The 17,765-nt window shown below is 41.4% G+C and overlaps 1 protein-coding gene across 1 annotated transcript in view; it reads left to right on the top strand.

The window, feature by feature from the left end:
• The window catches only part of wnt6b (wingless-type MMTV integration site family, member 6b), a 37,049-nt gene extending 19,290 nt beyond the window's left edge, over positions 1–17,759 (top strand). The window contains exons 3-4 of the mRNA XM_085135811.1: positions 4,572–4,867; positions 5,941–17,759. Of these exons, the coding sequence (XP_084991937.1) occupies positions 4,572–4,867; positions 5,941–6,402 (758 nt within the window). The 3' untranslated portion in view covers positions 6,403–17,759. The remainder of the gene's footprint in view (positions 1–4,571; positions 4,868–5,940) is intronic.
• Positions 17,760–17,765: the final 6 nt, after the last annotated feature.

Here is a 17,765-nt window from a genome sequence, read left to right as displayed (position 1 = left end):
TTAAACTGTAAATGTTTGGTTTTGTTCTTCTATCCTGAAGATCGACATTCAGAAAGCCAATCGTTCATGTGGCACTAAAGATGGCTCCTAGTAAAAATGAAAAAAGAAATGCAGTAAAGTTGCATAAAAGTAGTTAGAGTACTCATATTCAGAGTAACGGAGGAACGTGTCTGTTCAGCAGCGTTACATGCAGTATTCTTTGGGTCAGAGAACAGGTCTGTCTCATAGGGCAGTGAGCTGTATGGGCTTTGGCTGCACAGCACTAGGGCTGCCACGATTAGTCGAATAGTCACTATTACGTCAACTATCAAAATCGTTGACGACTGATTTAATAGTCGACACGTCGTTTGAAGCTTTGTAAGATCCCAAAAAGACGCAGGAATAAGTAGTAGGATTTAAGAGTGTAATAACGGACTGAAACAGAAGATGGCAGCACCGCATGTACAAGGATGCCAGCTGCCGTTAAACCCCGAAGAAGAAGAAGTTGTGTCCCAGAATTCATAGCGCAGTAGTGATGGGATTTCCGGCTCTTTTTAGAGATCCGGCTCTTTCGGCTCGGCTCACTAAGAAGAGCCGGCTCTTTCGGCTCCGAACCGGCTCTTCAGGTTGTTTTGTTGCTTTAATTATTTAATCATTAACAATAATATAAAATTATGCAGAAAAGGAATTACTAATGTAAAAAAAGTGGTTTTATTTATATATGTTTATATATGGCCCCTAGAGACAAAGCACGTACAAACTCTAAAGCATATACAAACTCCAAAAAGCACGTACAAACTCCAAAACACATTTCTAGCGTTTACTGAACTTCCAAAACAGAGCTACCCAGATCACTTAAATTACACAATTGAAAGCATATGTGTATTGTTTGTGTATTTATAGACAAGCACTCGTATTTATTCAAATAATTGAAAAAAAAAAAGTTCATTTACCTGTTACTACCACACACCAAATCTGGTTGTTGATACTTCCTGGCTTGTGTAGCCACTAGGTAACAAAAGCTCAACACTGCGCCCTAGAAACCTGGAGCACTTCTGTTGTCTTTTGTACGTGATTCTGAGTTTATACGTGCTTCTGAGTTTTTACGTGTTTTGGAGTTTGTACATGCTTCTGAGTTTTTACGTGTTTTGGAGTTTGTACGTGCTTCTGAGTTTTTACGTGTTTTGGAGTTTGCACGTGCTTCTGAGTTTTTACGTGTTTTGGAGTTTGCACGTGCTTCTGAGTTTTTACGTGTTTTGGAGTTTGTATGTGCTTTGTCTCTAAGGGCCACCATAAATATACTTTATTTATTCACTCTACATGTAATAAATAAATCATATAATACAAAAAACAACTATTTACATTTTAAACTTTTAACTATTTAAATTTTCAGCTTTTTCCTTTTAAACAAATTTAACGTGAAACAACACAAAACACTGCAAACCACAACACAATTAAATATAAATTAAAATATTAAAACAAATAGAAGATGCACATTCTCTGTCATATGGGCCTGCATGATTTCTGAATCCTTTATCATCTGCAACTGAAAATAGCGGATGATTACTATACCTTTCTAATGTGACGTTGTTGTCCCTGCTCTCTTTCTCTCTGGCTCTGTTCCTGTGCTACTGCAGTGTAACTAACGCCCCTCCCCCCTCTGCCCAGCGCAAAGTACAGGCCGCGCATGCGGAGTTTAGCGGAAAAAAGGGCGAGAGAGAGGGTGAGAGAAAGAAGAAAAAAAAAACCTCACGGCTCCCAATAAGGAGCCGGCTCGCGTCGTTCACTTCAAAGAGCCGGCTCTAAGAGCCATTTCGTTCGCGAACGACCCATCACTATAGCGCAGCCCAGCTCAGTTTACAACAATGGTGGCAGGCAGTTCGTTTTAATATTACTCTTATTATTCTTTCTGGGTCACAAAATAAACGTTTAACATATTTTCAGGCGAGAATGTAGCTGTGTAAACCTCAAATATCTGCTCAGTTTATCAAGACACCACATTTTTGCAAAAGCGCTCTGACGTTTTCGGAGACGTCTGTTAGCCACTAGCTCGATAGCTAGCCGGGGGCTAGGCTAACTAGAGCCGTGAGAACACCGGACTCTGGCTAATCGTTTTCAAACCCACCGCTGTCTTTCACTACTCAGGTTAAACATGATATATAAGTCACTTGGATAACTTAAAAATGTTATTGTTTGGCTTTTTTTTAGTATTTTATTTGTTCCTGAGTAAATCGGTTTGGCTGAGATTAAAGAGATGCTCGAGAATATCCTCTGGTGTCCTGTTTTATTTTAGATAGCAAGGAGCAGACAGCTGAGTTTATTAAACTCCACCAAAAAAAATCTGCAAATGTCATTGCAATTTAATAAACTATCATCTTGTCTTTATTTTTAGTTAGCACATACCTTAAACACTTCAAGCTGTAAGCTAATGATAGTTATATAAGAGCAGATGCTGCAGGTGCAATAATCTGTAGTTTTATGTCCAATGGATGATGATCTGATTAGTCGACTAATCGCAAAAATAATCGGTGACTAGTCGACTATCAAAATAATCATTTGTGGCAGCCCTACACAGCACATGGTAGCAGCATCAGTGTGTTGTTATTGCTAACCATAAAAAAAAGGGCAAACACACAAATCTTTTTTATTCCAGTTTGTTCTGCAACAAACATTCAATTTAAAGTATAAGAGCAGTGTTGACGTGCATTAGCTCTCAGCAATTTTTTATAGCTGCTCTTTTTCTGTCAGGTGATGGATAATAGCTGCTCTAACCCCGGATAAAGACACACTGATCTGTGGGTGGCAGAAATGCTGAAGCACCCGCGGGGAGACAGACGATCGATTTGCTGTTGTAGTTGAGCATGGCTCAACCACCAGTTGCCATGCACTCGAAATAAACCAGCAGCTGTGGCGTGTGGGAGCTTGTGTGTACGATTGTGTTGGCCTGAGAGAGAAATAGCCGTCCTCAGCACCACAAAGCCAGCGACGCTTCAGTTGTCGTAATAGAGCAGGACTGAGAGAGAAGCGCTCTTATCCTGTTCCATGGGGCTGAGATATCGACTGATGGGATGCAGAGACAGATGTGGAGGGATGCTTGTTGTTTTATTGTCCTGCAGCTGACTGTGGAGCGATACTGACCACTTAATGAAAAATATGTGTCCAAATGTGTCATAGGTATTTATCTGTGAATACATCTCCACTGTTAGGATGACTTCCTGAAAGTGTAGTTGATGAAAAAGGGAAATGCTGTTGTGAATCCCAACTTTGGACAGTTGGACTCAAAAACTAAACTCATCCCACCAGAAGAGCTTCATGCACATATTTTACATGTATGTAAGGCTTTTAAAGTCTCAGTTGTTGCAAGTGTGTCAGCTGAGGTTTGAGCAACCATCAGAATCAAAGAAGTTGGACACCAAGTGTTTCCAGCAGGTTTGTGGAGCCAGATGAAGTTTTATGACATCCAGCATTTTACATGAGAGACATAAGATTTGAGATTTTGTTACTACCTATCAGCAAAATCAGCTCTGTATTTACGGAGCATCACCCATATATGAACACTTACTGCCGTCGGTATTCAGAGGTCACCAACTTTCAGCAGAGTCAGTCGCTACAGACCTCCAAACTTCGCGTGGCCTTCAGATTAACTCGAGAACGGTGAAGCTTCATGGAACGGGCTCACAAGCTTCATCCAAACATCACCAAGCACAATGCAAAGCGTCATATGCTGTGGTGGAAAGCACGCCACCACTGGACTCCAGAGAAGCAGAGACATGTTCTCTGGAGTGACAGATCACCATCTGGCAGAGTGTGGGTTTGGTGATTGCCAGGAGAACAGTACTTGTCTGACTGCACTGTGTTTGCTGGGGGGGGGGGAATTATTGTGTGGGATAGTTTCTCAGTAGTTGGACTTGACCTCTAAGTTCCAGGGAAAAGAACTCTTAATGCTTCACCATACCAAGACTTTTTTGTGTTCCTAACTTTGTGGGAACACCAGTGCACAAAGTCCATAAAGACATGAATGCATTTCTGGAAGAACGGTCAAAAATTCCCATTAACACACTCCTAAATTGTGGAAAACCTTCCCAGAAAAGTTGACGCTGTTATAGCTGCAAAGGGTGGGCCGACATCACATTAAACCCTGTGGATTAAGAATGGGATGTCGCTCAGCTTCATATGCGTGTGAAGGCAGACGAGAGAATACTTTTGGCAGTGTAGTGTGTATGAGGTCGAAACGGGGAAGATCTCGTGAAAGGGGGACTGGAATGAGGAGAACTGTCCCACTGCAGTAGAAAATGATCAGGCAGGAGCTGTAATGCTTGATGCCAAGGTTCTATAAGGACATCGATGTCGCCTGTATTAAATCTAAAACTCACATCCAGAAGATTTAGAATAGAAAATGTGTATGGCATATATTTATACAATCCTGCATTTTACATGTTTGCAGTGGGGCTGTATAAGTTGTCATTATTATGAATTCCTTCAAACTAAAAGTCATCAGATATCTGTGGAATTACTCTTTGTGAGCACTTTTCTAATGCTTCATGCAGACTCAGTAACCGAACCCCCTCTTTTGCTTGTACCTGTTACTGTAGATATCCGGGAGACAGCTTTTGTTTATGCCATCACAGCCGCTGGTGTGACCCACTCTGTGACGCAGGCCTGCAGTATGGGAGACCTCCTGCAGTGCGGCTGTGAGGCCACCAGGAACAGACCGCCTCCGAAGCCGTCCTCTTCTGGGGACGGGGTCAAGTGGGAGTGGGGGGGCTGCGGAGATGATGTGGAGTTTGGTTATGAAAAGTCAAAGCAGTTTATGGATGCCAAGAGGAGGAAAGGCAAGAGTGACATCAGGACGCTCGTCGACCTGCACAATAACGAAGCTGGCAGACTGGTAAGCAGTTTCACAAAGTTTCTGTATCCTGTTCAAATGTAGTAAAAATGCAAGTTTCACCTGCTGATAAAGTTCGACAAAGGTGTCGGCTGTCCATTGGAATGCTTCTTTCCATTCCACTAACACGCGAAAAGAGAAAGCCGCGGCCTCCAGCCATATTTGTGTCGTGCCGTAAGCTGATATTCTAACAAGAATCAGGTTTCTGAAACAAAAAAACAAGAACGTGCCCGGCGCTTTGTTTTTGAGCCTCGGAGGCAGCCTTTCTACTGCCATTGTAGAAGTTAAAGTTCCTCTGTGTTGTGAATTATGACCACGACGGTCTTAACGCGCTACTGGAAGATGAAGGAGCAAGTTTAGTTTGGTGTTTGTTTATAAGAAGAACGGTGGCAAATCTTCCGGATCACATTTCCTTGTGCAGCGTTGTCGCTGTTTGAGTTGGTTGCAGAATTGTTAAAAGATGCACAAGCAACACCGAATTATAAAGTTCACTTTAGTTGGGGTCAGTGGCAGGTAGAGAGGAGGGTTTTTGGGATGCAGTCCAATTGTAGCATTAGTGAACAAACTGTTTGAACATAGGAAGAAACTTGCACACAAATTCCCAGAGGTTGAGAAATAAGCGTGCTGCGATGCGCCCAAATGTCTGTTTATGTGCATGAATGCATGTCTACTTTTATACACATTTGTGTGTGTGTGTGTGTGTGTGTGTGATGGGTTAATTATGTGCATTATAAGTGAATGATCTGTTGTCAAGGCTTGTTAGATGTAGGAAGGCCAGAGGCAACGTGGAGCGAGAGGGGGGCTGGGGAGTTAAATTCCTTCTGAATAGCGTCTGCTTTTATCTTACCTATCTATCAGTGTGTGTGTGTGTGTGTGTGATCCAGGGCCTTTGTCTGTCATATATCATGAAAACACAATAATAAATTCTTCTTTGGTGAATTAGTCATTTGTCATAAGCAGCTTGGCTTCACTTCAGGGTTAAGTTAACTGTTTTTGTCCTTCTTTCTGCTTGATAAACCCTCTCCTCTCTTTTTTCACCTGTCTGCCCTCTTTCACCTCCCTTTTCCCCCCGTTAGGCAGTAAAGCTCTACATGAGGACCGAGTGCAAATGCCACGGACTGTCAGGCTCGTGCACGCTGCGCACGTGCTGGAAAAAGATGCCGCATTTCCGTGAAGTGGGCGACCGCCTGCTGGAGCGATTCAACGGCGCCTCGAAGGTGATGGGCGGCAATGACGGGAAGACCCTGATCCCTGTGGGCCAGAATATCAAACCTCCGGACAAGCAGGATCTGATCTACTCGGACGAGTCTCCGGATTTCTGCCTCGCAAATCGAAAAACAGGTTCGCTGGGAACAAAGGGGCGCATGTGCAACAGCACGGCCATGGACATTAGCGGCTGTGATTTGTTGTGCTGCGAGCGAGGCTTCCGGGAGGAGACGGTGGTGTTTGAGGAGAACTGCTTATGCCGTTTCCACTGGTGTTGTGTCGTCCAGTGCAAAAAGTGCATGGTTCGAAAAGAGCTTAGTCTCTGTCACTGATGAACTAAAGTTTAAAGTAGTGAAATTACTTTGTTAATTACAACTACTTTTGTTACTTTTTGAAGTTCTTGCTTTAGTTTGGATAGCGTGAAAGATGCAGAGGATCTTGAGTTTCATGGTTATCAAGCTCAGTCAGAAGTTGAAACAATGGAAACAATGGAAACAATGCCATATCCTCCTTCTACCTGCAGTTCAACAACATTGCTTAATAGGAGACGTTGCTTTTATTCCACGATATTCTGCAGGGTAGTAAGAAGATTAAGGACCTCACTATGGCTCATCATCCATCCCAGTGCTCATAGACTTACTGTTATCTAACGGTGTAATGCTCATAGACTTGACATAAAAGATGGACGTAGCCTCCGGATCTAAAGAGTGAAGTAAATGCAAAAGTGCCTTAAACCTGTTTTAATTCCAAAACCCAGCAGGGAACAACTCCCCAATATGTAATGACTTTATAGCCTCGGTTGCTGTTTTCAAGTCTTCTTCAATCAGTTTGTAAACGATGGGCTCATTTCAGGTAAAACTGACAGTAAAGCAGGACGTGGCAAGTCACCCCCATATGAACATGCCAATGGGGAATGTTTTGGTGGCTACACCCATCTTTCATATATATTCCGTCTTAACAAGTGTAATCATATTCTTGAGTTTGCATTTACCAAAAACTGTGTCTCAGTTATTGTGACTGCAGCGAATCAACATAGTGAGAAAACAAAACGATGCTGGTCTTGACCTGTTGTTCTGCTACTACATGAAAAGTGTAAAAAAGGGAAACTGTAAACCGTTGTTATAGTTGCAAAGATGCTGTTAACACCATGCTTTGCAGGTGCGGACTCGGCTTGCCAGCAGAGACTCTTATTTATATAAAGATATGATGACTACTTGCTTCCGTCTGTCTCTCAGAAGCACTTTGGATGCAGCAGCTGCCACGGACGTCCTCATCAGCTTGGCAGTAAAACCTGCAGTCGGCTGTTTCTCCAAAATAGAAACCTTTTTTTTTTCATATTTTTTTGTTATCAAAAAAATGTATATGATGCATTTTGTTTATATATTATGATATACAGGGCTAATAATAATAATAATAATAATGCACTTTGGATGTTAGCTTTTATTTGATACTGTAAGTGCGTGTGTGCGTGTGTGAGAGAAGGTGTGCATTATTGTGTTTGTGTAGGTTGGCCAGTTATCACCATATCCTTCAGTGTATATATCTATAAGTTGCTGTCTGTTAAACTGCAGTATGCTGCTCACCGAAAGCACACCACTCCTGGACAGTCTGTCTCTGAGCGACACAGACGAGCTCTTTTTCAGCAGAAATACCCATAAACTTATTGTATCATCTAATTTACACGTTTGTATTATCTGGCAGTGCACAGCAAGTATACTGAACTATAACACAACATTGCTTCAGTTTGTTCTGTTCAGGTTTTTGTGTTTGCGCATTTATAATTTAGAGTCAGCTGGTTTTAGCGGTGCACTGTGGCTCACATCTGGATGCTTCCTCATCACTTTTATCATCTGCTGTGTGACAGACTTTTATAACTTAACTGATGGTTATTCTGTAAGTCCATTTTGTAGTTAATGTTAACTAGGGCTGCCACAAACGATTATTTTGATAGTCGACTAGTCACCGATTATTTTTGCGATTAGTCGACTAATCAGATCATCATCCATTGGACATAAAACGTACAGCTTATTGCACCTGCAGCATCTGCTCTTATATAACTATCATTAGCTTACAGCTTTAAGTGTTTAAGGTATGTGCTAACTAAAAATAAAGACAAGATGATAGTTTATTAAATTTTAATGAAATTTGCAGATTGTTTCGGTGAAGTTTAATAAACTCCTTGCTATCTAAAATATAACAGGACACCGGAGTAAATTCTTGAGCATCTCACACTTCTGATAATCAGCTGTCTGCTTGATGTTTATTCAGCTGTGTAAAAACTATAACTTTAATCTCAGCCAAACCGATTTACTCAGGAACAAATAAAATACTAAAAAAAGCCAAACAATAACATTTTTAAGTTATCTAAGTGACTTGTATATCATGTTTAACCTGAGTAGCGAAAGACGACGGTGGGTTTGAAAACGATTTCCCGGGAGTCCGGTGTTCTCACGGCTCTAGTTAGCCTAGCCCCCGCTAGCTATCGAGCTAGTGGCTAACAGACGTCTCCGAAAACGACGGAGCGCTTTTGAAAATATGTGGTGTCTTGATAAACTGAGCAGATATTTGAGGTTTACACAGCTACATTCTCGCCTGAAAATATGTTAAACGTTTATTTTGTGACCCAGAAAGAATAATAAGAGTAATATTAAAACTAACTAGCTGCCGCCATTGTTGGAAACTGAGCTGGGCTGCGCTATGAATTCTGGGACACAGCTTCTTCTTCTTCGGGGTTTAACGGCAGCTGGCATCCTTGTACATGCAGTGCTGCCATCTTCTGTTTCAGTCCGTTATTACACTCTTAAATCCTACTACTTATTCCTGCGTCTTTTGTGATCTTACAAAGCTTCAAACGACGCGTCGACTATTAAATCAGTCGTCGACGATTTTGATAGTCGATTAATCGTGGCAGCCCTAATGTTAACCACTTAAGGTCATGATAACAGCTGTCACAGTAGTCCTTAGTGTTTTCGTGTGAACGGAGCCAGAGCATGGCAGTGATGAAGAGGCTGCATCACTAGTGGTGTTGGTTTGAGAATTTCCCCCTTTTTCAGTTTTTTGACACTTGTCCAATCAGGTTTGGTGGGAACGCAAATCTTTAAAAACATTTCTGCAATGTCACTGTAACATAATTCAGCCCATCTTTAACCAGCAAAGCTTCTTCGTTCATCGGTCATTTATTTAAATGAGTTTTGTCCGATATTGCTTTTTATTTCCATCTGCTCCTCATCTTTGTATTCAGGAGAAATGGTTGCATACTTGGATGTTGCACTGCAGCTTCATTAAACATAAATGCCTAAAGAGATTCAAGTGGCTCGTGACTGACACCGTTCAAAACCAGATATATTATCATTCGTTTTGATAATTAAGTTACTTTGTATGTAGTTGGACAAATTCGTTATTTAAACTATGATGACACTTTTTAGTTTCGGTATTTCCACACAATAAAATAGATTTCACAGATGTTTTACTTCTACAGTGATGTAAGTGTGTTATTTGGACCCAGTCTATCACTCTGAACACTAGATTTTGTGAGGAGCAGCACAAACCTGGGATTTATACTCACTAATGTCACTGCTTTGGGTGTCTGTCACCTTGTTTATCAGACTTTTACAAGCCCTGTTTTTACATCAGCATGAGTTCAAGTTAGTTTTTAACCTCAGTGATTCACTAAACCTGACCCTTTTTATAGGATTCTCTGTGGTACTCATATAGAGGAGGTATATATCATTTGGGGGCATTTATTCTGTAGAAATTAGATGACAAGGAGGCCAAAAAAAGAAAGAAAGAAAAGTGGGCCTGTATTAGTTTGAGCTGTACAAGTTGACACAAGTTCATATTTTCCAGGAATTTGGTGGTGCAAAAAACTCGCGCCAGAAGTTGCGTTTAAGAAATGGAAAGGTAAGCCAAGAGGAAGAAAGTGCCATGGGGCGCTCGCCTCTCCTCCTGTCCCCTACACACTGCTCTGCCCTCTCGTCCTGTATTAAACCTGCGCTGGCATTCAGAGCAGCGCAGCCAAAGCCAGAGAAAATAGACAGATGAGCAGGTAGATTTATTGGAGCATTGGTATAAATAAAGTTGCCTGTCGACATCTGTGCGCATGTGGCTGCATGCGTCTGTCTTCTTCAGCGCGTGTGTCCATTTGCGCGTGTCTGCACGGGTGCGTAGCCAGGTTAGAACGGGTGTATTTTTCCATGTGACCCTTTGAATGAAACAGTGCCGTCAGATTGCAACATCGTCCCTCACGGGAACGAGTTTTGTTGATGCTAAGTGCTTACAGACACACACAAAGCATTAATGAAGGGCTGCCACTGTTAATGGATTGACAGTGTTACTCTGCAGACAGTCATTCCCATACATCACTCAGATAAATAGCGTCCTGTCATTGCTTATCTGCTACAATGGAGTCTTGGTGGTCTGCTGCTCTTATTTGCCGTACATTTAGCGCACAAAATGAGTGTTTACTTGCAGTAAAACAGATATTTGGAGGCATGAGATTACATAGAAATGCAAAATGAATGGGCCACTGTAGAGAAATGAGCGATGAGAGAGGGAAAATTAATGAACAGAGGAAAAAAGAAGGGAAAGGAGAGACTGAAACAAGATAACAAAAGTAAGAAAGCGACACAGAAAAAGAACTTGGAGGTAACTCGACACTATAATTCTCCATTTGTGTGAACTGTCCTCCGGTCCTCCATCAATCTAGCAGCGAGATGTTGCTTATGCAAAGGGCACATCCAGAGATCGGCTCTGTGTGGGGTTTCATCTGATACCAACGACCATAATTACAGGAGTGGGAGAAACGCAGAGAAACACGCTTAAAGCAAACTGAACTCACGAAACCTGTATGTATACGCACAGCATTCATCGTGCTTTCAAAATGCACAAATCTGCACACAGTCTCGGTGTGTTTGGGAGAGACAGTGATCTTTATGAGTTAATGCAGGCCCTGGAGGTGATGCCTAAGTCCCACAGCCCACCCAACTCGGCTGCCAGTGCTCAGAGATTTAATAGTCCACTTTGTGCACATCACTTACTCACCTTTTAGGTAAAGCTCGCCTGGGGATTCCTCAACGGCATTTACCGTACAGTTAAACACATCGAGCGCGCGTGACGTGAGTAATCTTGCTCAGGGTTGTTCCTGAACATGAAGTGACTGGAGTGCTGTGTTAAAAATAAATTGCTTTGCAGATAAAGCTCTGCTAGAGTGGTTTCTCTCTCACTCTTTAAAAAAAGTATTTTGGCAAAATGGCCCTATACTCCTTGAAAAATATACTATATGAGAAATTATGTGTGCTTTACTCAAGGAACCTGCTATCATTGCAACACCCTAAAACAACACTTTCTTTCTTGAGAAACACTCATTGACCCACATCATTGTAGTGGGTGGATAAACATTAAGATGACCTCGCAATGTATCTTTTGCTCATCTCGCTCCTTCGCCACCCACTCCCCTAAATCTCCCTACATCTGTCCCGCATCTCTGTTGCTTCCTCTCTCCGTCTCTCTCGCTCTTCATCTCTCACACACTCGCTCTCCTGCTTGCATGTGTGCCATTTATCAAACTCTGTTACCGTCTCTCTGCCCCGTGTCTTCTCCTTCTTCTCTGTTATCTTGGGTTGTGAAAACATGGCTGCCAGAAGTTGGTGGGAGACAGAAGGGGCCTGGTGTCTGCTCCGACTGCTTTGGCTCAGAGTCGGTTCCTGTGTGAAGTCCAGGCAGGACGCTTTCTCCCAGGACAGAGATAATAAACACGGCTGTTTGTACAACAAAAGTCATGAAATGCCTTGATGGGAAGCAGGTTAGCAATGTGCTCAGACACGTATATTGGCATATTGTGATCAGCATACACAGAATCCTTTCCATTTGTCTAATGAGGGAGATGAACGAGCAACAATGTCCCGAGACATCCCCCGTCTCCAGCTTAGTGTTTGTGCAGCATCGTGCAGTTTTACTAAGGTTTAGTGTGTCTGTAATGCAGCATAGCAGGACTGAGGAAATCAGGAAAACTAAACACTCTGAACGGATTTATTCATTTTGGTGTTTGAACACTAGATGGCGCACTTGGAGCAGAAAGTTGATTCGTTGGAAAGTTGGTCCTCTTGCTCACTCCATCTCGCCTGTCTTGACAGACGTCATCAGAGCACTGATGGCAATGATAATGATAATAAGAATTTAAAAAATAGAGATGATTAAAACAGTGAAAATGGAACTATAACCAAGCACAACATAGATTCACCAAATTTAAAGCAAAGGTTTAAAACAATAAATGGCCATAACTTGTAATCCATCCATGTTTAGATCAATCAGCTCCTTATTTCTCCCAGTGTGGACATTTGTTTTGGGTTGTGTGTGAGAAAGCGAAGACAGTTATACTGCATTTTTGCTCTGGAGCTCTGAAACTTTGTGCATATACTGTTGGACCTGTTGCAACTGCTACTTTGCATACACTCACACTAAAGCACATACATGAGCACAGACACACACACACAGAGACAAAAACGTCGTGAGACAACAACGGCATGCAAACGTGTAAAATTAGGGATACCCAGGGGTAAACGAGGCAGTAAAACAAAACAAGCACGTCTGATTTCTCTGAGCACAAAAGATTTGGTGAGTGTGTGTGACTGTGTGCGTATGTGCTCTGCAGCATTTGTAGGTGTGTTGCCTCTGCTGTCCATGCTCAGCTCCTTAGTTTCATACTAAGAAACAAAACATGTTCTTTCTTTGGCTGAAGCAGATTTTAAAATTGTATTTTATGGTGGCAAATTCTCGTTGGGTGTTCTTTTCGAGGGCTTTGCAGAGCTAGCGATTTCAGCTTCAGATAGTCGCTAAAATTCCATGAAAGCATCCTTTCTGAACATCACTGTGTTGTTTGCGATGAAGAGAGAGAAAGTTAAAGAGGAATGAGGTTTTAGAGAGATTGTGGACTGGTTTCAAAGCCATCATTGTGACCACTGGAGAATTTAACCCTTCAAAGCCTGAATCATGAAATTATTGCTTGAAAAATCCTTTTGTTTATTTGTTTGTTTTGTGTGTTTTTGAACCTTCTGACCTTCATTTGCATATGTGTGTTTTCATTTGTATCATATTTAACACATCTGGCATTTTGTTTGCAGTATTGTGCAATGCATCCTCTAAAAACCCACAAAACCTCACGTATCAATAACCATTAAAGGGTTAAATGTGTTTTGAACAGAACACTAAATCCTGGTTCACAAAACACAGATAAACAGTGAAATCTTTAAAATACTCGTTGTAGTTTAAAGTGTACATTTTTCTAACGCTGTCATTATTTTTGTTACTTTTTTCTTTCCTGAAAATTCTTACAAAACTTCCAGAAAATGATCAGTGTATTTACAGATAATTCTAACCAGAAACTTTATTCAGAGTTTCCAAGTTTTAAATTGTAGTCCAAAGATATAAAACAGACATAAAAAGGATGGAAGAAAAGACGATTTTTGCACGCCGGCTGGAGGAAGGGTATGATAAAATGCAAGGATGTGAAACAGCAACGATATCAAATGACGAAAAAAGGTTTAACATAGTAAAACCTTAAATAGTTTCCTTTACGTAGATTTTATGCAGATTTAATGAAGGTTTGTAAAAATCTTCACTGTCGAGCTGAGAATAACCTCAAAGCTTTAAAGGTGGGAACAAAAGGGGAAGAGTATGTGTTAAGGGTTAAAGAAAACATGACTCTTTCATTCTCTCCATTTCCCAAAAAATACACCCCAAAAATATTTTCTTTTTCCTTCACCGGGGGGAAAAAGTCAAGTTTAACCTCTCACTCTGGGGCCTGTTTTGTTAAAGGAGCCTAAGTGAAGACTTATCTCTTCTGCAGCATGTGTTCACTGTATATTCTGCGAGTCGTTAGGGTCATCCAAAATAACGGCAGTTCTCACTACCTGAGGATATTTTTGTTCTCTGAAAAGAAGGATTTATTGATTGGAATCACACAGTGGCCTCAGCATGCGATTGCAACACAGCTACAGTACCTTACAGTAATAAAAACACATTTGTTTCAGCTCTGATGACGTGAAAAAGCAAACATAATAATTTCTACTGCTCATCGGGGTCGCGGGAGGAACAATCCCCCTTCCCAGGCAGGGGGGATACTGAGGTCAGCCGAAGCCTTCTGAGAGGCACAATCTCTCTACCTTGTCCCCCTCCATGGATCACCATCTTGGAGGAAGGGTTTGCATATGCATTTGTTGTTGGAGACAACGTCTCCTGCATGAGAGGCTGGATCAGGTTTGACACTAATGAGCCTCGTAAAGACCAAAATCTATATGCAGCAACCTTACCTGAGGCAGGAATACCAGGGTACTACCTGGGGGAACAGGTGGCAGAGCCCACGGCAGCTCAATCCAAACAAGAAACTTGGATCCACCCACCACAGGAGTGGTCCAATCCCGACTGCTGAAGCTGGCCTCAGGTACAGAGACTATAAGATAATGTTTGCTTGTTTTGTAGGAAAGTGGTGATTGTGACTGTGCCAGGCGTTTGGGATACAGGAAAAATAAAGAGACGTGAGTGGGACACAGCTTTCATACACGTCCTTTTTCACTTCTCTTATTTTTAGCTTTCTGTTTTTCAAAACATGCCTCGAATCATATGCTATTGATCTCAAACGCAGATGGTTTAATTGGAAGCCCTGTCATTTGTCCTAGCTTGATGTAATTGCACAGTTGCTGCTTTCTTCGCAGTGTTCGTCGAATCCTGCCTACATGCAAAAACATACAAACTCTTGGTTATTGACAGTCTCGCAAGTACCCACGCTATTTTTCTCCTCTCATTCTGTCTCCTGCACGTCTTCAAAAACACAAAAACCCAAAAACACACACATGAGCGCAGAGCCAAGAATTTGCTTGTTAGAAGTTTGTTACTAGAGCTGAGCCTTGTAATTGACTAACCTCTGCTCCGCCGCTCTCCTCTGCTTTGCTCATTTTCGTCAGTTCGGTCCAAAACTCTCAAAGAAATGTGAACTTTGCCTGAACTCCCTTCTCAGAGAGACACTGAGAGCGAGGGTGTGACAAACATAACTTATGTTGGTTAATAAACTGCACATGCACAGTGTGCAGTCAGAGTGTTATTACCCCATGTGCTGAGGTAAAGAGTGAGGTACAGAAAAGCCAAGAGGCAGAGAGATGATGAGGGATTTAGCAAAATGGCCACGAACTATCTTTAAATTACTGAATGTTGTAATTATACCTGACCTTCTATCATGAATCAGATCAGGCTAAACTACCTTTTATTTTATTTGTGTCACGTGTGTGACTTTTGGCTCAGTGAAGGTAACCAGGACATCCACTCTGCGATGTCTGCAACGGTGAAGTTCATCTTCAAAAGGTCACTGCAGTAAAAAAAACACCGGGGGAGCTCAAACTAAGGAAAGTCCATCACTGCACCGCGTAATAGGCTCTGAGGTAAACACAACGCTTCAACCTTTGACTTTACAAGTGTCAGAGACGTAATCAGACCAAAGTTACCGAGGTTTTCAACCAAGCACGAGGGGAGCGGTGCAGACGAACTTTGCAGATAAACGAAAAGAATCTTTTATCCACATAAAAACAGCAACTTCAACACTTTTTTTTCATTGCTTGCTTTCTTGCCCAGAGTTAAGTGAGAGCATTGCCGCTGCTCCCACCTGATACAGTTTCTCACCTTTATCCATGAAAAACTCACCAGCACCACTACTGGTTTGATTAATCAGCAGAAAACCTGCCCGTGTGATTATCAGGCAAGTGCATATCAGCAGTTTGCTGCTTTTAGCACTTTTTGTGTCATTTAAATGCACTTCAATGTTTTGCATCATTTTGCAAAATCCAGTTATAAGGAGTGAAATGTTGTCATAAAAAGCAAAATAACTAAAGTAAATCAGCATTTTGTGCAACTTGGACCTGTTTGAGATCTGAGCAGATTCTTCTGGTATAAGTTTAAAAGAATATAACATACAGAATATTTGTTAATATGAATAATAATAATATGAAGAGGTTTTTCAGTAGTTAAATGCATATAAAACCCAGGTCATTTCCTTCCTGCTAATCATATTTAAATTGCACTTTCAACATAACTGACTTTCAAGTCAGTTATGTTATAATGACGAGTGTTGTTGACACTTCTGTGCGTGATTTTATCTTAATTATGATCTGAAGTAAACCCTAATGAGACAAATCATCAGCATATCTAACAATCATCATTTTAAATGTAAATCTGCCATCTAAACCTTTGTGTCCATCACACATGTTTCAGAATATGGAAAACAGTTTGGGACGTCTTACTTCACAACTGGGGTAAATTTAAAAATGTAACATTTATTACAGATAAAAATCAGAGAAGACCTGACCTCTGGAAGGGAAACACTTTCTGTTGAGCCTGCAATGACAGGCACACATCAAATTGAGTTTTAAACTGTGTGAAGCAACACATCAACCTAAAATACGAAAACTGGAGTAAAAAGGGAAAAATGTCAATCTCATGTTTCTGTATATTTCAGCATAGTGCTAAATGAATGCTTTCGATTGCACAAGACCATAAACTACATATTCATACATGCTATATGACGTTATGTGTTTACACGGCACTCGCTGCTGTGAAAACTTAGCTCAGTCGTTTCTCTCCCTGCAGGACAATAAAGATTCAACAGCACCAACACTGCAGCTCAACAAGAACACAGGCGCTGTTGGGAAAACTCTGTGTTTTAGTTTATTATTGAATTAAACATTCAGTGGTTTTGTATTTCATGTCGCCTAGCAAGTTAGGGTGAACAGTGCAAGATAAAAATAATAAGGATAACGGGAAAATCGTGTTAAAACAAAAGCCTTGAGAAACAAAATTAGGAAGCTGGCATGTGGACTTGACAAAAATAAAGTCTTTAGGTCTCTAGACACGAGAGTCAGAGAACGTGAGAGGAGCTCTGCAATGTTTCCCACATCATTTTTAATAAATGCAAGCAGAAACACACTCACAGTGGTGAGGAAAGGGAAACAGAGGTGTGTGTGTGTGTGTGTGTGTGTGTGTGTGTGTGTGTGTGCGTGCACAGGCCCAGTCTGCATGTGCATGCTGTCTGAAGTACATTTTTACATACGTGTGACTTGTGCACACGTCTCCTTTTCAAAATGAATATGCAATGCGTGTGTCAAAGTTTCCTGCTGGGACTCATATCCATATTTTGAAAAACAAGCCTCCAACTTATCATCGCCGACGTATTTCACAAACACTACTGCTGAAATTTGCTGTGGGAAGTTTTTGTCTCCGCCTTCTGACAATGGGAATAATTACACAATCACTTTTGGATGAGTTACTAAATAACACACTTCCATTTGTCCAACACTGATGTGGAGTACGTGTAATATCCATGTCTACGAGCAAAAAAGCATCATGCATGTGTGTGTTTAGCCCCTCCTCACACTAAAGCTGTTTGCCTGGCCCATTCATGAGGATGACATTAACTCCAAGTTGCTGGAGCATCAAAAACATTTCGATTGGCTCTTTCAGAAACTCAGCAGCTGTGGCTTACTCTCCCTCCATGGGGCTACTCTTCTTCCTGTCACCACATATAACACAAACTTTGCACACTGTCGACAGACTCCGTCTCACTGTGTGAGATTGTTTGGCAAAGGTAAATGTAATGGCCAATGTTCTGCACTGTAGCTTTAAATAAAGAGATTTGTGGTAAAGTTTGTGATTCAGT

Source organism: Neolamprologus multifasciatus, chromosome 16 (genome assembly GCF_963576455.1).
Source record: "Neolamprologus multifasciatus chromosome 16, fNeoMul1.2, whole genome shotgun sequence".
Taxonomy (NCBI): Eukaryota; Metazoa; Chordata; class Actinopteri; order Cichliformes; family Cichlidae; genus Neolamprologus; species Neolamprologus multifasciatus.
Note: the sequence above shows the minus strand (reverse complement) of the source record. Positions and strands in the feature narration are given on the sequence as shown.